At 47.7% G+C, this 22,518-nt stretch overlaps 1 protein-coding gene across 2 annotated transcripts in view; it reads left to right on the top strand.

The window, feature by feature from the left end:
- Nucleotides 1–14,233, top strand: part of ATG16L2 (autophagy related 16 like 2) — a 920,492-nt gene extending 906,259 nt beyond the window's left edge. For both annotated transcript variants that reach the window (XM_069640243.1, XM_069640244.1), the window contains exon 18: nt 11,021–14,233. In XM_069640243.1, the coding sequence (XP_069496344.1) occupies nt 11,021–11,114 (94 nt within the window). In that variant the 3' untranslated portion in view covers nt 11,115–14,233. The remainder of the gene's footprint in view (nt 1–11,020) is intronic.
- Nucleotides 14,234–22,518: the final 8,285 nt, after the last annotated feature.

Here is a 22,518-nt window from a genome sequence, read left to right as displayed (position 1 = left end):
GGCATCATGTACCAATATAAGCCTGCTTTCTCTGTGATCCATCCGTGCAACCTTAATTCCCCACCATGTTCTTTTACTTGTCCTATGCCTCCTGTCTCATGTCTCTTGCTCTGCAGTCTTCTTCTGTCCCCCCTTTGCTGTGCATGCACTTTCCCCACTTCCATTTTCTAGCTCCTATTTACACTCTTCTTTTTTGCACTGGGGTTTGGGAAGTTGTCGGCACCGAGGGTTAGTGCTCGAGATAAGATTTGGAAGTGAGAGTTTTTTACTCCCTATTTTTTAAAGTTGGAAGTAAAATGATTTTTTGGTAAGTAAAAATGAAAGTCCAATTTCTATTTTATAAGCGAGTAAAAAAAGTTTTACTGAAAAATGGAAATATAATATTTATTTCTTTGCTCCTAGTTATTCATGCACATCAAAAGATACATATTTACTTCTTCCAATCAAGCAGTTAAAATAGTAGTTTCTTCCTGTGGTACTATGTGCACTACTGGTCCAAACATATCCATGTGGTTGTGAGGGTGAAAGCAGGGGCGCAAGATTCTACATGTCTTTTGCCTATTTCTTTGTTTGGAGTATTTTTACTCCCTATTTTAATTTGTTTGGAAGTATTTGCCAATTTTTAGGGAGTAATTTTGGAGAATATATCCCTTATCTGTAGTGCTGCCGAGGGTGCTAATGGTAATGGCCCGCTGCCAATTGTAATAGACCGCCACATGCTAAGACCATAGCTCAAATCATTAGTCATTTACAAGCCAGTAAGCCTACTGGCCATTATTGGCATAAACACACTTGACTCAAGCGCTAAGGCTAGCCCCACAGATAAGCAGCAGACCAGGCTCCTTTACTCCCTAAAAAGAGCCAAATGCTGGTAACAAAATAAAATGGGGAGTAGAAATACCCCCAACAAAAAAATATGAAGCAATGCACATATCGTAATAGCCTTCTATGTGCTCCCCCCATATGGGCAGATCTGTGGCATCACCAGAGCTGTGCCGCAAGCAGGAGCTCTAATGTTAACTACTCCTGGATCCGTAGAGCAACCTTAAGGGTAAAAATGTACCTTTTTACATTGTATGAATTGCAAGGTGCAGAGAAGATGGAATACAAAAATATAGCTATTTTAGTGTTAAATGTGTTGTTACTTGCCAAAGACCACCCACATTGGGAATGGGAATTACTTGTTCACACCCTAAAACATTTGACTGCCAACTTAAAAAAATAGGGGGTAAAATACTTTCAATGGTTTTCTTCCGCAGATTCCTCATCTGATAGATATCCTCATCCAGCTCTGCTGCTCTGAAACCTTTTCTACAGGGGGCGTAGTGGTCCTCGATCCGTACTGCTCGGTGCTCGATCGTCCGCTCCAGACGTGACAACAGGTGTTGTATATATACCACGTCACTACGCCCCATACCTCAGTTCCTTTTTATTCATGCATTTGCATGCTGCTTCGGGAACACAACATTGAGTCTTTGACTCAACGTTTTTTACTAAAATCGTCAATTTGTTTTCATAATTCCTCATCCGCAATGTCCTCTCACCAGGTTTCAGGCTTCAAAAGGTGCACCGACTGCCCTTCCAAAATGTTGGTGACCGACCCGCACAACATTTGTCTGTGATGTCTGGGTGCGTGGATCACGACACAGAGGGATGTGCGTCGTGCTCCAAAATGCAACTGAAATCTATCCGTGAGCGGGCCGACCGTCCCCCGAAATCTCTGGTGCGGTCGCTCATCCGGTCTTCCAAGGCCGAGACGGAAGGGCCCACCCCCGAGAAGTAGAGGGAAAAGCATTGGCGAAAAGCCAAAAAGTGATCACACTCGAGGAGTCTCTCTTCCTCGTCCTCATTGTGTAAAAAGAAGACGTCATTGACACAAGTCCAGCTCTTTGTCAGAAAAAGTTAAACCCTCTTCTGGGCCGACCACTCGAAGAGTGGGACAGTTTTAAAGAAGAAATGTTTGAGATGTTTAAAAATCAGTCTGCTGCGGGTGCACCTCCCCACCCCGAACAGCAAGCATTTGCGCAAAAGTGGCGCTCAGTACATCCCAACCCCACACACGTCAATCCGTCGACCCCCACCGACGTTGGAGAGACCTTTGTTCTTTGTCATAAAAGGTGCATGAACCATCGACCGCTGGTCCATCTCTTGAGCATCGACAGGCTGGCATCCCCAACGTCATAGCATTACTCAAGCCTCGATCGGCGGGACGCCCATTCAATCAGCGTCAAAAGAAAAACCCTTGGCACCAACTATCAGCAACAGATCTTTCGTTCCGCTCTCAGGTCAGGGTTCTTCAAATCCATGTCAATTTTCAGTGTCGACCAGGACGATGACCAGGGGGACATTGATCCCATATATACAGAGTCGGGAGTTGTCAATTTTTTCAACAACCAAGCTGACCTGTTGGCTTTAGCCCAAGGGTTACGCAACATCAGTGGCCTGGATATGTCTACAGAGGTTGAAATTCAGCAGGGTCAGCCTTACACACACACCCAAGCTAAATTTAGGACGTTGGTGGAAAGAGTAGTAGACACCTTAGGTTTCAAGTCCTCTTTAGCCCCTGTTCAGGGCTACGAATTGACGGGCATCTTGGATGAAGGTCCTGTGAACGAGCATAGCATGCCACTTAACCCGACAATTGCAGACCCCTTAGCCTCCTTGTGGCAACATCCTTGCTCTGTTCCCGAGTAAACTCTAACTTTACGGGGAAGTATAGGCCGACAAGAGGAGATACATCTTTCATGGCTTCTCACCCTTCTCACGAAGGGCTTGTTATGCAAGCAGCCACAATCACCACCAGACCTGCGGCATCCACTGCTTTCTTTTTAACTTAATTTTTATTGGCATTCATTAGGAACAATGCAAATAAAGCACTGTTAACTGAAATAAGATTCAATTGTGCAAACTTAAAACCTCCACCCTCGTCACCCACCCCCTAAAATCAAAACAAACATAGGAGTTGAGGCCCCTCAGCTGTGTCATACATTAATAGTACTATCAATTATTTCTTCCAAATCTACCACACCGCATTTACAAAAATACATACCAACTTCTCTAAACTCCCACCCCTCCCCAAACTTAAAGTCAAAATTAAAGCTCATCAGTGTGTTGCCAGGCTGAGGTATTGGAAGTATCTGGCGCATTATTTTGCTAAACTTGAATTTGGTATATGGACTCCCCCAACCTTCTAAACATCCCATGTGTCTGTTCACCCGTGTACAACCGTCTGAGGTTCTGCTCCTTCCTCCACCCACCCATATGAATACACATACAACTCTTGTCTGAATGCCTCCAACGTATCGTTCACAATTGCCGTCAATCTGTCCATTACCATCATGGTATGCACTTTTTGTTCCCAGGCTTCCTTTGAAGGGAGGTTTTCATGCTTACATCCTTGGGTGATGGCCAGTCAGCCTGCTCTAAGCATCGCCTCCCACATTCTGGGAAGTCTATGCTCATTGCTATCCTTTGCAAGAATCCCCAGAAGCAACTGCAATGGGTCAAGCCCTAGTTGAATCCTGGTAATTTCTTTCATTCAGCTCAACACTTCTTCCAAAACACCTTAACCTTGGTGCAATGCCACCACATGTGTGAAAGGGAGCCTACCTCCCCGCACCTCCTGCGACAGAGAGGATAAGATCCCAGGAACATCCTTGATAGCTTCAGAGGGTCCCTGTGCCATCCCATCAACATTTTATAATTGTGCTCCATTGTGGAGGTGAACAGATTACCATGAAACATGATATATGTTTTTGCCCGCTCCTCCGCTGATAACTCCTCCCCCATTAAGTCTGCCCAATATCTCTGAAACGTTTGTCTCCCTGTCTTCATAGACAGGTTCATAGCTTTATATAAATTGGATAGGATGCCCTTTCGATTATGTGATGAGTCTAGGGCATTTTCAAAGGTACTGTCGCCCCCCTTTTCTTTTTTATATCTGAGGCCATATATATTTCTCCCACTTCCCTGGACCTAAAATGAGGTTCCTTATCCCTCACCCATTGAGTTTTCTGCAGGCACAGTAAATCCAATCTCACCCTTTTAAAATCTCTAAGAACCATTGTCCTTTTACTCTGTGAATTAAGGCCATGTACATGGAGGGAGACGATTATGTCACGCATTGCCATAATTCGCCCTTTACCATGATATCACAAACCTCCTCTCGCTCCTGAGACCATCCCATTGTAATGCACAAAACACTTGGTCCTGCTGAGAACACAGTGTTAATAACAAACCCTTGTCATAAAACTTGCATGAACTCTGAAACTTAAATTTTCCACCTTTCCCTCTCTACCCCCACCCTGCAGGCATCCAATCCCGCTCAGATACTTCACCTGAGACAGAATCAAATCGCCAGTGGTCCTCTTGAACATGGGATCCAGCTCTTGAAAATCACTTCCCTGAGCCCCACCCCTCTGCCCCCGAAGTAAACATTCCAAATCTCTCACCACCTCCCACCTTGTTACAATGTATACTGTTCTGTCATGCCCCCACCATCAAAGCGAGGAATCAACAAGACGTAAGCCTCTGAGTGACCTCCGGGTCTCCCCCCACACTGGACAAAACCAAGTCTAAAGTTTCGCAGGAGTCTGGTAATCTGCCTCGCTTTCCACCTGGAGGTGTGTTGATTTTCTTGAATTTGTGCATTCTTGGGATCTTATGTCTGTCCGGCCTTGGGCTTTGGCCTGTGGACCTTTCTCCTGCAAGCTCTGGGTTTCTGCTGACGGGGGCCGGATTCATCCATTAGCTCTTTTGACACTCGTTGAATATCATCTTCTGTTACTAATTTGTAGGAGTAGCCCTCAAGTTCAAATGAGATTGAGAAGGAGAACTCCTAGCGATATCTTACACCCTTTTCATTTAGCCATTTCGTGAGGGGGCCACATTGTCTTCTTTTGGCCAATGTGAAGGCAGATAAGTCTTGCTAGATGGTTATTTTGGCATAACCATAGACAAGAGGGCCCACCTTCCTGGCCCTATCCAATATCTTACATTTTTCAGAACAATTGTGAAATCTCGCCAGGATTGTTCTCGGGCCTCTAGTGACGCTTTCATCTCGGTGTGCCCTGTCAATGGTAGGTTTGTCGATAGCATCCAAGCCAAACAGAAACCTCAAGATCTCCATTGTGGGGCGTTTAATGTCACTCTGATTCCCCCTGCTTTTTGGGGAACCCAAAGAAACGGAGGTTGGTCCTTCATCCTCCATTTTCAAAATTGGCCATTTTCAATAGAGTCTGTCTCCCTACGTTCTAATTCTGAAATTTGCTTGTCCATTTGTGTGTCCATTGTGTCTAAAGATGTTTGGTTGTTCTCAATGCCTTTGTGTCTCTCGTCTATAGAGTCCATTTTTTGGTCCATTTTGTCAAGTCTCTTATCCAACACTGTGCGAATTCCCCTGATCTCCTCCATTAGCGCAACAATGTCCTTTCTGGTTGCGACTGGGTCTTCTCTCCTAATCGCCTCCCGGAATGAGTCAATGTGGACGCTGGCATCCGAGTGGCGTTGAAATTGGAATTTCAGCAGGGCAGGCCTCCAGGCCATCAATGGCTGTACCTTTGAGTCTTCCCACTTAACGCTCAGTGGAGCCACGGGTGTATATCCCTCTTGGCAGTAGTCGAGGTGTTTCCGGACGTTGGCTCTTCTCTTGTATGCTTCTACCCTGCGGAGTGACAGTCGTCGGGCCCCGGGACAATGGGAAGCCAGATAGATCGGTCTCATCTCTCAAGTGGCACTTGTGATGGGCGGTGTAATGTCCCCCGATTTTTGAACTGAGAAGGCAGAGGTCCCAGATTTGGGGGAGACCAGCAGGAGGGTATGAACATAGTATCAGAAGAGTACCCAGGACGTCTAACCCACCACAGCAAGCATGGGGAGAGACGTCACATGCGCCCCTGACCATATATGATGCCCTTCCTTACCTTGAGGTGGGATCTGCCTCTTTGTGTACTCCCACCGGCCCCCTGTGAAGTCAGCAAAGTCTATGTGGTTCGCCCTTGATTTATACTCCTATCACTGAGTAGCCCGGGCAGGCGAACACCCCGCGTACGTTGGCCTCTCCTGACGGTCTGGGCGCAAGCCTTCTACAGACGGGTGCAGGTGTTCAACCCCTCTTAGCACATTGTAGCCAGGAATCGTTGCCTGCTTTACCTTATGGAAGTTCCCTCTATGTCGCAGTCTGGGAGATCCAAAGACTTAAATGCTGCCCAGCCAGAGTGGCACTCCTCAGTCCGCCATCCCCCACAGTGGGTCTCCTGGGTCCGAATTAGGTGTATTTATGCCACTGAGACTCCCTCTAGGGTGAGGTCAGAGTCAGATATCAAATGTCTCCTGTTTACATGGTTGCGTCGGAGGTCTCTCTGTTGTGAAACTTTTTCTCCATAGACCAGCAGATGCATGCAAGGGGCAGGCAGCGGTTCCCCCCCCTGCTGATGGAGCATGAGATCGGTTGTCCCTTCAAAAGCTCTGAGTCTTGATGCGCGGGCACCGTTCCCGCCCGGCACTCGCGTAGGGATGGTCCCGATATGCAACATGAGCCTGACTTCCTCACATGGCTAGCTCAGCCATTATAAAACCGATTCACCCCAGCCTTGGAGTGACGGTAGCCAGGAGTATAATCTCTCCGGTGAAATCAATTGGGCACCTTTCAGGGGGGGTGAAGAAAGGGGTTCGGAGTCCCTTCACTCCTAACGCATGGGAGGGTGCTAAAGGATCAACTTAACTCCATGCGCCCCCTGGTGTCCTCTGCGGCATACCCTTCTAATCTGCCTCCGGACAGGGAGGCTAAAAGGTTGGACCCAATGACCAAGAAGGTCTTTACTTCTGGCAGCATGGCATTAAAAGCCACCAATGTGGCCTGTGGATTTGCAAAGTACTCCTTTGGTTTATGGAAAGCGTTGGCGCAAGCAACCCAGTACATCCCTGAAGGTGAAATGCAGGATGGGTTTACACAGCTAGTGGAAGATGAGAAGGAGGTAGTCAAGCAGTTGTTGCACACAGGCCTGGACTTGGCTGACTGCGTTGGCCGTTCAATGGGGTCAGCGACAGTACTGAGAAGGCAAGCCTATCTAAAAACCTCTGGTTTCTCCCCGAATGTCCAGAATAGTCTACTGACATGCATTACAAGAGAGAGTTTCTTTTTGGCCATAAGGCTGAGGACTTGGCAATGTTCAAAGAGTCTAAAATAGCAGCAAAACCACTGGGCCTAGCTGCGCATCGGCCAAACCTGCCTTCAGCTTTGCTTCTAGAGGCAGAGGCTACTGGTGCTATGTGCCTTATGTCAGGAAAGTGCAGTTCCCACAAGCCAGGCTGGGGCTGAGAGGCATCTAGAGGCCACCAAACAGTGGTAGCGGTGTGGGCGGACCACCCTCTAAACTACTTTGATTTCCCCTCCCTCGACTTGCCGGTTGGTGGACGGTTGGCAGAACATTGGCCCCACTGGCAGGAGATTATCTCTGATGCCTGGGCCCTGCAGCTCGTTCAGTGGGGATATTGTCTGCCCTTCTTAAGGAAACCACCAGACAGACCCCACCACCACCACCTCCAATCCAACCGGGACAGAAGCTCCAAGAAGAACTAAGCCCTGTTGTCAAAGGGTGCCGTGGAAGAGGTAACTCCCTATCAGGGTCGGGTTGGTATTCTCAGTATTTCATCGTACCCAAGAAAGGAGGAGGTCTCTGTCCCATTCTGGACCTCAGAGCCTCAAACACGTTTCTGAGAAAAGACAAATTCAGGATGGTGACGTTGAGATAAATTCTCCACGCTCTCGAACTTCAGGATTGGCTGGTTTCAGTAGATCTGCAGGACGCTTATTTCCATGTGCCGATACATCAAAAGCACAGAAAGTTCCTAAGGTTCCTCAGAGGGGACAAGCACTATCAGTTCAAAGTGCCTCCCTTTGGGTTGACCTCCACTCCAAGGGTCTTCACCAAGCTGATGGCGGTAGTCGCGGCTCACCTCAGGAGATCTGGGGTCCATTTATTCCCATACCTGGATGACTGGCTCATCCTAGGGAAGTCAGCGGGCAGATCTTGTCTCATCTGGAGGACACCTGTCTTCTACTGCACAGGCTGGGCTTCTCCCTGAACTTGAAGAAGTCAAATGTGATGCCAGTCCTAAGGCTCCAGTTCATCAGAGCAGTCCTAGACACCCGGGTGGGGAAGGCCTTCACTCCTGAGGAGAAAGTCAGCAACATAGCACATATGGTACTCTTGTTCCAGAATCACGCCACCTTACCAGCGGCTTCCTTTCTCTGCCTCTTAGGTCTCATGGCCTCCTGTATTTTTCTGGTGCCAGATCCCTTCAATGGCTCCTAAGAGGTCACTAGTCACAGTACCTCAGAGAACTCACTGATCCTCTCAAGGTGTCCAGCCAAGTGATCCACAACCTCAACTGGTGGACCAACCGTTGCAATCTTTTGGCAGGGGAACCCTTCTGGCCTTCTTGACCTCATGTCCAGGTTGTCACAGATGCATCTTTGAAGGGTTGGGGTGCTCACTGCGAAGATTTGCAGGAGTGTGGCCTTTGGTCAGCAACAGAAGCCAGGTGGCACATTAACAGGCTAGAGTTGTGAGCCATCAGGCTAGCCCAACACGGTGACCATGCAATACCTGAACAAGCAAGGTGGCGTGCGCTCCCTTCCCCTCTGCAGAGAGGCGATGCAGCTGTGGTCTGGCTGCTTGAGAACCGGATCTCAGTCTCAGCAGTTCATCTAGCGGGGTCCGAAAATGGTTTGGTGGATGCTCTAAGCAGGCAGAGCAAGGTCTCACATAAGTGGGAATTGTGCCAGGGAGTCCTGGAAGAGGTCTTGTCTCTCTGGGGTACCCCAGCAGTGGATCTGATTGCCACAGAGTCCAACAGACAATTTTGCTCCATGGAATTCCCAGTGAACAGTGCACTAGGGGCCTCGTTTCTACTGCATTGAACATTCCCTCTCCACTACGCCTTCCCCCGATTCCCTTCATTCCATGGGTTCTCAGGAGGCCGAAGAGGTTTCAAGCAACCATGATCTTGATCGCCCCGGACTGGACGAGGAGAACGTGGTACTCCGATCTCTTGGATCTGTCCATCTCACCAGCTGCCTCGGCGCCTGAATCTCCTGATCCAGTCAGAAGGTTGGATACTCCACCTGACCCCAGAGTCCCTCAACCTACATGCGTGGCTCTTGAGAGGATGAGGTATGATGACTGTGACCTCTCCGAGGAGGTACTCGAGGTGTTGCTGGCTGCACGCAGACCCGTCTACAAGATGTCTGTACGCGTGCAGGTGGAATGGATTTGAGGCGTGTTGGAGGGAATGTGAGATCAATCCCATCTCTTGTCCCACCACCACAGTAAGGGGAGTTCCTTCTGTCACTGGCCTCATCAGGCCTTCAGGTTACCACAGTCAAAGGATATTTGGCGGCCTTGTCTGTGTTCAAAAGGTCCCTGGATCAAGGCTCTCTCTTTATGATACCGGTTATGGCCCAATTCCTGTAGAGCCTTGTGAATACGTTTCCACCAACTCCCTTTGTTGTCCCGGACTGGGACTTCAATCTGGTTCTGATATTTTTGATGGCGGTTCGATGCCCATTATTTGTCTTGCAAGGTTCTACCTGTAACAAAACAGACTTTTTTGCAAGGGATTATACTTTGCATCGCAGAGTGCTACCAATCTGCTGGCAAAGAGCTTCCGAAATCAGGACAAACTAAACAAGAGGAGTCTCGGCCTCTACGGCCTTACGGACCTTTGCCGTGCTGCCACATGGTCATCCTTGCACACTTTTACCAGGCCCTATTGTCTGGACGTTGCCTGTGAGGCAGATTCATGTTTTGGTAGGGCAGTGCTGCAAAATCTGCTAGTATGACAGTTTCTACCCACCTCCATCAGCCTAACTGCTTGGGGAGTCTATCAGATGAGGAATCTGCAGGAGAAAAGCAATCCGTTGAAGGAGAAATTACTTACCATGATCTTTCTATGGATTCCTCTCCTGCAGATTCCTCATCACCCCACCCATCCATCCATGCTCAGGAAGTTCTTATGGCTTTGCGCTTCTGTCTAAGTGAAGGGACGCCTGGTGATGGCTCTGATGGCTCTGAGGTGACCTCTATCTGGCTAGCCACTTGTTTTAAAAGAAAAAAAACGACGTATTTCCATTTACTAATTGGACTGCGTTTCACCCCTTTGGGATGTTTCCCATTGTTCAGTTTTTTACAGACTTATTAGCCTTGTCTCCCATCGCTTTTCCTCTGCAGCATTCAAGCATGGGAAAAAGGGGCAACGTGGTATATATATGATGCGTGACGTCACGTCCGCAGCCTCGATCGAGCACTGAACAAGACGGATCGACAATCGAGGGCCGAGTTGAGGTCCACTACGCCCCCTGTTGAAAAAGATTCCCAGCAGCAGAGCTGGATGAGGATATCTATCAGATGAGGAATCTGGGGAAGAAAAATCCATAGAAAGATCATTACGGTAAGTCATTTCTCCTCCTCTAACAGATCTTAACTTGGGCACTGGCTCAGACTAATCACAGCACAATGATTGCCTATATTACCTGATGGCGCAAGTACCCAATTTTCTTCCAGATCAAAAGTGATGATTCCGCCCGATTGAACATATCTTTTAACATAGAACAGAAGCAGCTTTTGAGGGTGAGAAAATTACACTGTTGAACAGAGACATATTTAAAGTAAAACACATTCTCTCTGGACTCTGGAATAACAAATCATTGGATTGGCCCAATCTCTCTGTCACTTCAGGAAGGCACAGAGGACCCTGATCTGCAACTAGCATCTGGTCACCGTCGACATCTGACAGCACCTCTTCCCCCTCTCGGTACTCCCCTGCCCGGTTTGCTCTGTCTTCCTCTCTGTGTATTCTCCCCTTTTTCCGTTCAGTGGTCTGATGCGTGCTTTTTAGGAATGCGCTCTATACACCCCGTACATGCATTCCTTTCTTCTCTTCATGACACTTTATTTGTAATTCTGTATTATTATTCCATTGTGATGTGTTCCTCAATTCTTTCTCTCTCTACCTCTAGGTCCTCTGTTAATGCTGTGGCCTGGTCCCTCTCTGGCGAGTTTGTTGCAAGTGCGGACCGGGGAAAGAAGGCCATCCTGTGGAGTGAATTCTAACCTTCTGGCTCTTACTTCACATCCGAAGCACGCTTTGCAAATGGTCCAGCTCCATTAAGTGCCACTCACAAAGACTGTGCTTTAAATAGACGATTTCATTTTTCTGGTCCTGATGAAGGGGCATGCAGCTGGCTGAAACACTTAAGGGCTAAAGGTCTTCTGTGTGGGAAAAATGAGTCTTCTGTTCTGTAATAATGTGTGTTCATTTTATGTTTCATTTATGTATCAGAGAGAGCTGGCCTTTCTCATTGGCAGACTTGACTCTTGCCTATGGACTTACAGTCAAGCTTATGAAGAGCTGCGATGTGCTCCCGCCCAAATTTCCATTTTGCCTGATGAAAAATGGGTGCAATACAAGAACTTGTAGCAATGCTGCATCAACAAACCTTCGCCATTGTTTGTAGTCTGCTGTATAAGAGAATCTCATAATGGGTTTATTTATGTAGGGATGGTCCGATAATTAAATGAGGTAATCGGTCCTTTCAGAGATCTATGTTCAACCTGCAGGTCACAGGTTTCTTTTTCTGTCAGGAGTGACTCAGCCTTTCATCTTTCTGAGGTTGATGAATTGAGCACCATTAATTTGGGGGTAATGATCACTTTGAAAGACAGAACGCAGTGCAATATAGAAAATAGGTTGGTATAATTAGTGTCCGAGGGCACGCAGGGATTGCTGGCAATCCCAAGGAAAAACCAGTGTGTTTAATGAACAGGCGTTTCTCGGGTGGAGAAGAGGTCTTCTCACGTCATCATGGGATGAACAGCGCTGCAAGTATATTGGATGAGATGGGGAGGTTTAGCCGCAGAAGATTTAGTCGAAGAAAAATTCATTGCATTTTTTACATCGGATTTTGGGCACCACAGTGAGTTTGGTGGTAGTCGAAATATTGCCAAATTTGTAAGTACTGATTGTTTTACTGCTCCATCTGAAATCCCACATGACAAAAAACACCAGACTGCAATTCGGGGTATTACCTCCACTTACAATGGCAGCATGAACCGAGGCTATATTGCCCCATGCGAAAATGCCACCTATCCCCAGTGAAGTCCACTACAACTCCAAAAAGGGGATTAACTTAAACTCTGTATAATGAAATGACGTACTCGGGAGGACAGCTCAGGGGCAATGTGCTCGCCTTGCAAGCAAGACAACGCGGAGCAACACAGGTTCGATCCCCGGGTATGCGCTAAGAAACCTCTGGGTATTAAGCATGTTATAAATAAGCAATTACAAAATACTGTTACCGCATGTGGTAGCAGTAATTCCATGTGGCATTATCACAGCTAATACCGCCACAAACTCTTAATTTGTTATCGCTGGCCCTTTGTCTATTGCGCACAAGGCGTTCCACAGTAATGCCTCTGAATTCTTTGCTGTGGTCTTCTGATATAACTTCTTTACTAGGTCTGTAAAGTCCGCCTTCCAGAACCGTCTTGTCCACAAATGAAAAGAAAGAAGCCTTTTCAATTGACTTGGAAATGATCCTCGCCTGTTCCGAATGTTTGACCGCACTGAATGTCTTTAACTAGCGCCTAGCTACGGCCTACAGGCTTTGCACGCTGCTATAAATGCAAAAAATAAATAGACCTGTTTTGGCAGCAGATATGTAAATATTCATATACACCATTCTCCAGAACTACGCCCTGTCCACTTCATCCTCGAAAATGACTTTCTGAAATAAATTTGAGGCCTGAAAGCCCCACAGTGCCACGGGGCAGACATCCCACAAGCACCCCGCAGACCTGGCTCTTCTGCCTGACTAGGGATTGAGTTTAACCGACTGGCCCGTATCTTTCACATCAAATCTACTTTGTAAGCACTGTGACGTGTGACACAGTTGTACGGTGGGATGAGTGCTAAACAAAGCCCAAATAACTATAAAAAACCACATATTGTGAAACTCCATGTTTAATTAAGTGGTCCCTAGTCCTCCCATGTTAATTTATCATTGTTACGGTTTTCCCTTTTGTTCTGGCCGGTTTCACAGAAGAGCAGACATGGATGGTCTAGCAGTAAATCCTGTGTGAGCCGGTTATGGATTGGACAGTCGGGGTCTTATGGAGCATCCTGGGAAAACGGGGTTTAAATTTGGTTGTGGTTATGTTTCCGGAAAGGATATATGTTGAAATATCGCACATACAGATAACCTAAAATAAAGAGGTACAGTTGAAGTTGTATATACAAGTTTTACATTTTAAATGGCATGAATTTGTAATAACGAAGAAGGTAAAAATAACAAAACTAGTTTCAATACTTCACTTTTAAAAATGTATTTCTGTGCCAGGTAAGCATTCCGTTAAGTTGAAGAAAGAGCATTTTTAAACAGGGGCTCTCCTTTTAACGCAACATCCTTAAAATGTGCCTTAAACAACTCTTATAAAATAATATTCTTATTTTTTACTTTGATCTCACAAAACTCGCCCATTTTGTCCACATTAATATGTAGACAGTTCCACATATGCGTTTACCTACAGTCTTCTTGTAATGTAATCCCTACAGCCCCTCCTCCCTAGCACTTGTCTGCACTTACCTTGCACTTGCCACCAGCTGGCCCTTATTATTTATCTTGTATTCTACTAACCCTGTACTGCACTTTTCCCCTCTCCCTTTCCCCCTGCACTTTTCCCTTCCCCTCTACCCTTTCGCGATCTGATTGACACCTGGACTAGTAGGATCGTTGTCTGTCTCCCCTTGTCCCCCCCCCGCCTCGCCGCGCCTTGAAACACTTGTGTATAGGCGTGTTACAAATGCCATATCATATCATATATATCAATGGATGATGGTTATTAAAATAACCAATGGTAAATACTGAAATTGATGGCCTTTGAGATGGTCTTTTTCACATCATGCAGGTGGCATTATTTTTTTTTAAAAATAGCGTTCTTCATTTTTACTGACTTTATTTTCATTTATGTTTACTGTCGGTTATTTAGCATTCAGTATTTTAACTGTGCATTGAAAAATGTAATATTTAAGCATGTGTGCCTGACAGGCTAAACCATTCCTTTCATGTGTTTCTGGCAGACATTGCTTTGTGTCCCAAACAAAGGGCAATAGCATGTAACATAACGGCAACTGTTACAAGTACCAACACCAAATAAACCAGTATGTCCATAAATACGTGAAGAACTGTTTTTTGTCTGAATAGCTGGGATACATGTGACAAAATGCAATTCAAGTAAGTGATTTTGGATATATATCCACCAAATCCTTGTCTTTTCATAGGTACTTTTTTTTCCAATGGATGTTTTAATTGCACGGATTCAACTTTTGTTTCTTTTTTGTTTTTGTGTATTTCCCTTTTTGTACAGGTAACTCCCAGTTTCTCAAATAATCTTCCTTCACTCCCTTTGTGAGTTTATTTAGATACCTGGAAGTTTCACATAAAAAAAAATAGTCCAATACAGTGATGAAGACATGTCACCATATCCAACAGCAATTGTAGCAATTCAGCAACTGCGATGACTGGCGTCCCTGCCATTCTGTACAATGTTACGTGTTTCTAGGGCCGTTCCAGAGCAGTCCCGACCCTGATGCATGTGCAGCACTGTCAAACTGTCAGTGAGAGATGAGAGCCAGCACAGCAATGTTGCTGCCTTCCTTGACTCTGATGGGTCTTGAACCTTCAACGCTCTCTCCCTAAATATCTTCCTTCTCGAGCTCTTTGCTCATCCGCCTCCACCTCCCTCAGGGTCAGTTGCTTCTCCAAGCAACGAGTTGGTGGTAGATCTCTTTCTTTGGCTGGGACCTCCCTCTGGAGCCAGCCTCCCTGGCTCTCTTAAAATTGAGGAGAACCATCTCCAGTTCCGGAAGCACCTCAAGGCCTTCCTCTTTGCTTCTGCTTCTCTCCTCCTCCCCCCTGCTGATCTCCTGGCTGAAACTGAAACTGCACTGGTCACCTGGCTACCCTCTGTTCTTGGGTCCAGGTCTTGGCCCCCCGCCTGTTGCCTACCTGCACTTGCCGACCTGCGATTAACCAAATTTGAAATAAAAAACGCTGGACCACCAGTGACAAATGAAAAGGGGAAAAGAACTCTCACCGATGACCGGACACACCTGTGGGGTAGAGGGCCGGAGCCACAGAGACTCAGATATTTGCCCCCAAGTGTGCCATTGTGGCTCCCCATGGAGAAAGTGGACAGGGTTTACCACCCCATGCCCTATTTCAAAGGTCTGCTGCCACATACAGATCTCAGTGGGAGGGGAGACTGAACAGACTGGATAGGGAAAGCGACCCCAACAGACAGAGGGGACAGGGATTTCAGCAGGAAACAGGAAGTGTAGGTTTTCCAGGTGCAGTCAATGGAGGTAAATGGAGTTGGAGCTGGAGGACCAAGAGACCAGCAGGAGTAATGGAGGGAGTGGTGGATTCTGGAGGCGTTGGGTGGAGAAAGTGAGGTATTGGGTTTGTGTGTGCAAGTCTACTGCTGTATGAATGAGTGGGACTGTGAAGTGAATGAAGTTAGTGTGTTAAAGTAAGGAGTTTGTGTAGTGACTGAGTGAAAGGAGGGTATTTTATAGAGAGTGGGTGGAGTGATAGGAGGAAAGCAGTGGTAGGGGGAGAGTAGTAGTGGGAAGAGAAAGAAGTAGTGAAGTAGAGTAGGAGGAGTGGTAATATCGAATGGAGTAGGAAGGGTGAGACATCTGAGAAACAGAACTGGCGGGAGGAGTAAGTCGGAGGGAGTGGTAGTAAGAGTAGAAGTGAGTGGGCGTGACTGAACTAGCCTGATTCCGACAGAGTAAGTGCAAGGCACTAACCGGACTCCCATTAGAACTCTAACTTTGTGTTAGAGTAGGTAAAGCTGGGACCTCCCTGAGGGAGTGTAGAGATAGCCTCCAACTAGGGATCCACCAATAGGCAAAGCAGCTATAAGACAGTAGAGGTTAACATTCAATAGCACTAACTAGGGGTTACAGACACCTAGGTTAGGGAGGAGGGTCGTGGGCAGTCGAGGGAAAGGGCCAACTCTAATCCCTACAAAATCCCAACAAACACCCTTGAACTGTCTGAGGTTCTGAGGTATTCCTTTGGTATCCGCGACCCGGTCTGCCTCTTCTGCAGATTCCTCCTTCCTCCCTGCTCAATGGTCCACAACACTCTGTTCTGCAGCTAATTCCCCCCGGATCCCCTGGCTACTCATCCTTTTTGCCATTGCCACCTCCTGTCCTCCTCCTCTCTCTGATAGTCTCCACTCCACCGGATTATACCTCTTCACCTTTACCTATTTAGGTCCCCTAATCCTACTTCTCCACCTCTTCCTCTGCATTAAAACTCATTTCCACCCTGCAACAAACTATCCCGCACTCCTCAACCTCGAACATTTCACCTGTCTCGCTCTCCCCCGGTCAACTCTTAACTTCATGGGGAATTACAGGCCGGCAAGAGGAGATCCATCATTCCTGGCTTTTCACCCTTCTCCAAAAGGGCTTGTTTTGCAGGCAGCCACAATCGCCACCGGAACTGTGGCATCCACTTCAAATCTGCCTCAGGACAGAGAGAGTAAAAGGTTGGACGCAATGGCCAAGAAGGTCTTTACTTCTGGCAGCATGGTGTTAAAAGCCACCAATGTGGCCTATGGATTTGCAAAATACTCCTTTGGTCTATGGAAAGCCATGATGCAGGCAACACAGTACACCCCGAAGGTGAAATGTGAGATGGGTTGACACAGCTGGTGGAAGATGGAAATGAGGTAGCCAAGCAGTCCTTGCAGACGGGCCTGGACGTGGCCGACTGCGTTGGCTGTTCGATGGGGTCAGTGGTAGTTTTGAGTAGGCAAGCCTATCTGAAAACTTCTGGCTTCTCCCCGAACGTCCAGAATAGGCTACTGGACATGCCTTTAGATGAAGAGTTTATTTTTGTCCAGAAGGCTGATGGCGCTCTGGAAAGGTTAAGAGTCTAAAATAGCTGCAAAATCGATGAGACTTACTGCACAGCCAGCCAAACCTGCCTTCAGCTTTGCCTCCAGGGGCAGAGGCTACCGGTGCTATGTGCCTTACGTCAGGAAAGCACAGCTCCCACAGGCCAGGCAGGGGCAGAGGCATTTCTCACGCATGGAAGAGGCAGAGGGGCTTCTAGAGGCCAGCAAACAGTGGTGGGGCAGTACCACACTCTAAGCCGCTTTGATTTCCCCTCCCTCGACTTACCGGTTGGTGGAAGATTGGCAGAACAATGCCCTCAGTGGCAGGAGATTACCTCTAATGCCTGGGTCCTGCAGCTGGTTCGGTGGGGTTATTGTCTGCCCTTCTGAAAACCACCTGACAGACCCCCGCTGCCTCCACTCCAACCAGGACAGAGCTCCAGGAAGCGAGTCCCGTTGTCAAAGGGTGCCGTGAAACAGGTACCTCCTGATCAGAGAGGGTCGGGTTGGTATTCCTGGTAGTTCCTGGTACCCAAGGAAAGAGGTGATCTCCATCTCATTCTGGACCTTAGGGTCGGTCTTGAACAAGTTTCTGAGGGAAGACAAATTCAGGATGGTAACATTGTGAGAAATTCTCCATGCTCTCAGAACTTCAGAACTAGCTAGTGTCAATACATCTGCAGGACACTTATTCCCATGTGCCGATACATCGAAGGCAGAGGAAGTTCGTGAGGTTCCCTATAGAGGACAAGCACAATCAGTTCAAAGTGCTTCCCCTCGGGTTTACCTCCGCTCCAAGGGTCTACAACAAGCTCATGGAGGTAGTCGCAGCTCACCTCATGAGATCCGGGGTCCATTTATTTCCATACTTGGATGAGTGGCTGATAGGAGGGAAGTTGCGGGGCAGGTCTCGTCTCATCTGGAGGACACCTGCCTGCTACTGCACATGCTGGGCTTCTTCCTGAATTTGAAGAAGTCCCATGTGATGCCAGTTCAGAGGCTCCAGTTATTCGGAGCTGTCCTAGACACTCGGTTGGGGAAGACCTTCCTTCCCGAAGAGAGTTGATGTCATGGTCATCGGGCCAAGAACACAGACATTCAGGGGCCACATACACAGGGGCCCCGGATGGACACAGTCTGGCACCTTTGGCGCCAGGCTCATGAATGTCAAATAAGCAAGAACATTTACTTGGGACAAGAATGCTTTTATTTTGGACGTAATACCTCATTTTGGGTGCAATGTGTATTTAACATGGGAACTTCCATCACTAAAGCAGCCCCACATGTACTCTTAGGTGTGGCTGCTGCTGCTATTCTCCAACGCTTCCGGAACATTGACATCTTCTTCTTGACACCACAGTTCATCTTCAAGCCTTCCGGAACGCGGACATCTTCATCCTGGCAACGCAACTCATCTTCAAATCTTCTGGGATGCTGAAATCTTCATCTTGGCACCGCAGCACAACGTGCTTTTCCAGCAACAGCAGCACCTGTAAGTAATAACGAAAGGGAAGGTTAGACACTTAAAAGACATGCAGTTTAAGGTACCACTACCCCCGAACCTCACACTTTGCCTTAAACCATCACTCACCTGTTGTCGGACATTCCGGTTTCAACCATCCTCTTCCTGGCCGCATTCCGCACCCCCACAGCTACTTTTGAACCACATTTCCACCTATTGGGAAGAAAACAGAAGAGAAAACGTTATTCAGGAATGAACAGCAATATTGAGAACAATAATACCAAGACAGAAAACGAGAAGAGGCAAAGAGAAAACGGAAAGGTCTCATGGCCTTCTGTATTTTTCTAGTGGCAGAGGCCATGCTGCTCATGAGATCCCTACAATGGCTCCTAAGAGGTCAGTGGTCACAGTACCTCGGAGCGCTCACAGATCCTCTCAAGGTGTCCAGCCAAGTGGTCCATGACCTCAGCTGGTGACCCGGTCGTGGCAATCTTATGGTGGGGGAACACTGATCACGGATGCATCTCTGAAGGGTTGGGGCGCTTTGGTCAGCGACGGAAGCCAGGTTGCACATCAACAGGCTGGAGTTGCAAGCCATCGGGCTAGTCCTGAGGGCTTTCGCGCCATTTCTTAATGGAAAGCATGTTCTCATTCTGACAGACAAAATGGTGGCCATGCTCACATGAACAAGCAAGGTGGCATGCACTCCACCCCCCACTCTGGAGAGAGGCGATACAGCTGTGGTTCTGGTTGCTGGAGAACCTGATCTCAGACTTAGCAGTTCATCTGGCGGAGAAGAACAGCTTGGCCGATGATCTGAGTAGGCAGAGCACAGTCTCACACAAGTGGGAAGTGTGCCAAGAAATCCTGGAGGAGGTCGTCTCTCCTTGTGGTACCCCAGCACTTTATATGTTTGCCACGGAGTCCAACAGGAAGTGTATGCAGTTTTGCTCAAGGGAATTCCCAGCGAACGGTGCACTAGGGGACGCGATCCTGATGGATTCGCCCTTCCCTCTCAAATACGCCTTTGCACTGATTCCCGTCATTCTTTGGGTTCTCAGGAGGTTGAACAGGTTTCCAGCAACCTTGATCTTAATCGTCCCAGACTGGGCGAGAAGAACGTGTTACTCTGATCTCTTGTATCTGTCTATTCAGTATTCGGCACCCAGATCTCCTGACCCAGTCAGAAGGCCAGGTCCTCCACCCGACCTCTGAGTCCCTCAACCCTCTGTGTGGCTCTTGAGAGGATGAGATATGATGACTGGCACCTCTCAGAGGATGTACCTGAGGTGTTGCTGGTTGCACACAGACCGTATACAAGATCTCTGTACGCGTGCAAGTGGAGAAGATTTGAGGCATGGTGCAGGGCATGCGAGATCGCCCCCAACTCTTGCCCCGCCACTACAGCGATGTAGTTCCTTCTGTCACTGGCCTCAGCAGGCCTTCAGGTTGCCACAGTGAAAGGATATTTGGCGGCCTTGTCTGTGTTCAAAAGGTCCTTGAGTTCTTTCTTTATGATCCCGGTTATGGCCCAATTCCAGAAGGGCCTTGGGAATAAGTTTCAGCCAACTCCTTTTATTGTCCCAGATTGAGATCTTAATCTGGTTCTGACATTCTTTATGGCGGCCCAGTTTGAGCCCATGCATTTCTGTTCCTTGAGACTGTTGTCTTTGAAAACAGCCTTTTTGGTTGTGATCCCGTCAGCCAGGAGGGTTAGTGAGTTGCAGGCATTGTGCTGCAAGCCCCTGTTCCTGCGTTTTTTGGGGGAAAACGGTTCCCTTAAAGTGGTTTTCTCCCGACCGTGGTTTCTGAGTTTCACTTTTCTCATCAATAGATTTACCAGTCTTCTACCCTCCACCACATCCCTCTTGTCATGGCCACAAGGCAAGAACCACATGTTCCACTACATAAATGGTCCAGTTGGACCCAGTCCTTTGGTGCCAGGCTTTGCACACTTTTATTCTGGTGCACATGCTGTTTTCTCCCCTGTAGAGCCTCCACGTGCCTCCAGGTCGGGTGTGTCCATAGGAATGCATTGGGCTGCATGTGCAGCATCTTCTGGGAGTGGCAGGGTGGGCCCACAAGTCAGAACAAATGGGCGTGGCTGGGACCAGTCTATTTAAGCCTGCCCCCACCCACATGCAAGCGCTTCGCGTTAGTCTGCTTATAACAGCCTAATGCTCACCGCCGCCTGAAGCGCATCCTTACCTGATTCCAGTAGCAACCGCAGTCTGAGCGCATCCTTACCTGATTCCAGCAGCCTCTGCAGTCGGAGCGCATCCTTACCTGATTCCAGCAGCAACCGCATATAGAGAACGTATCCTTACCTGATCCCGAATTCCAGCCTCAACACTTAAGTCCATCTTCGACCAGCATCATCGCGGATTCTCCCACCGGCAGATCTTCGAATAACAGCATCCCAGTCAGAATTCGCCAGGCCATCCCTGCAAGAGAAAAGGACAAACAAGGTTAGAAAAAACTATAAAGACATTACGCTAAGGTCGCGCTCAAACCAATCCTTGCGCTTGACCTAAGAACCAAACTTACCACCCGTTGGGACATCGTCACCTCTCTTTTTCTCCATTGGGGCTCGCTTCTTGCACCGCAGTTCCGCTGGGCCTCATTTCACCTATTGGGAAGAAGGAAAGACATTACAAGAGGTGCAGACAATAATCAAGGGAAAAGACATCACAGAAGAACACGGACAATAATCATTATCGAAGGATACTTACCTTTGAAGTGGTTCACCCACAGCCGCACTGGGCTGCACGCACATGGACCAGTGAAGAAATTCAGTCTATTTAAAAGTGCCCTTGCAGTGAGAAGCAGGACAGAGAGCTCGCCATCATAATTAAACAGGTGAGACTATATGGGTAGGCGCATGCTCACCACATTCTGGGAAGAAAGGTTCGAGGGAGACCGCAGCCATAACACTGCATTCTCACTGCCTCTCGTATTCTCGCAGGGGAAGTACCAACAACCAGTGCAGTCCACAAAATGAGAGCAGGGGAAGAAGCCTGACCAAGGGGAGTAGGTTCCAGGGAGGGCTGTAACCGTGCCCCAACGTCCCCGCAGAGACCCGGTGAGCGTAACACCTCTAAGGATGAGGAGCGGTTCCACAGTTTGGATCCCAAAATAGTCTTGAGCTTTTACGTCACTAGGATGTCTTGAGTTCCAAAAATCTGAGCAGCTGTTCATCGCATATTCATTCTCCTGCAAGTGTCTGGCTGTAACTAAGCAGAGTCTGTCTCGTTGGATTATTCTTTGCATCACAGAACGATACCAGTCTTCAGGCAGAGTGCTTCCTCCCAGCATCAGGGCACACTCCACGGGAGGGGTCTGAGCTTCTACAGTCTTGCACAGAGGAGTTCCCATTAGGGACATCATTCATGCAGTCACATGGTCGTCCTTGCACACTTTTATCTGCCACTATTGTCTGAAAGTTGCCTGCTGATGCACGTTTTGGCAGTGCAGTTCTGCAAAATATGCTACTGTAGCACTTTCTGTCCGTCTCCATCCTCCTAACTGCTTGGGGAGTCTATCAGATGAGCAGTCAGCGGGAGAAAAGCAATCCATTGAAGGAGAAATGACTTACCGTAATTTTCTTTCTATGCATTCTTTTCCCGCAGCTTCCTCACCTGATAGATATCCTCATCCAGCTCTTCTGTTCTAAAACTTTTTCGACAGGGGGCGTAGTGGGCCTCAGTTCGGCCGTTGATCTGTTTTGCTCGACGCTCTATCGTCGTTGTAAGCAGAATCCTGTGCAATGCCCTTAGGGACCATTACACACAATTAAGACTACAAGTGGTAATACAAGTTCACCTTTGGTACAAGCCTGTACTACACTGTTAAAGTGGTAGCAGTAGCGGAGCAGCCAGACTTATCTCAAGAGCAAATGAGCAGTAGCAGAAAATACACACAGGACCACAATTACTATGACTCAAGCAAACACTGACTCCAGGTTTTGGGTTGAAAAGTAAAAGTACATTTATTTCTAGACCATCTGTTGGTAAAACACTTCACTTCTATTAAACTAAAAACCTCATGAAAAATACACTACACACAACCAATTCTCTTTGTGAA

The sequence above is a fragment of the Ambystoma mexicanum genome, chromosome 7q (assembly GCF_040938575.1).
Source record: "Ambystoma mexicanum isolate Mex_15411 chromosome 7q, UKY_AmexF1_1, whole genome shotgun sequence".
NCBI classification, from domain to species: Eukaryota; Metazoa; Chordata; class Amphibia; order Caudata; family Ambystomatidae; genus Ambystoma; species Ambystoma mexicanum.
The sequence above is the reverse complement of the archived record's forward strand: the minus strand, read 5'-3'. Positions and strand labels throughout refer to the sequence as shown.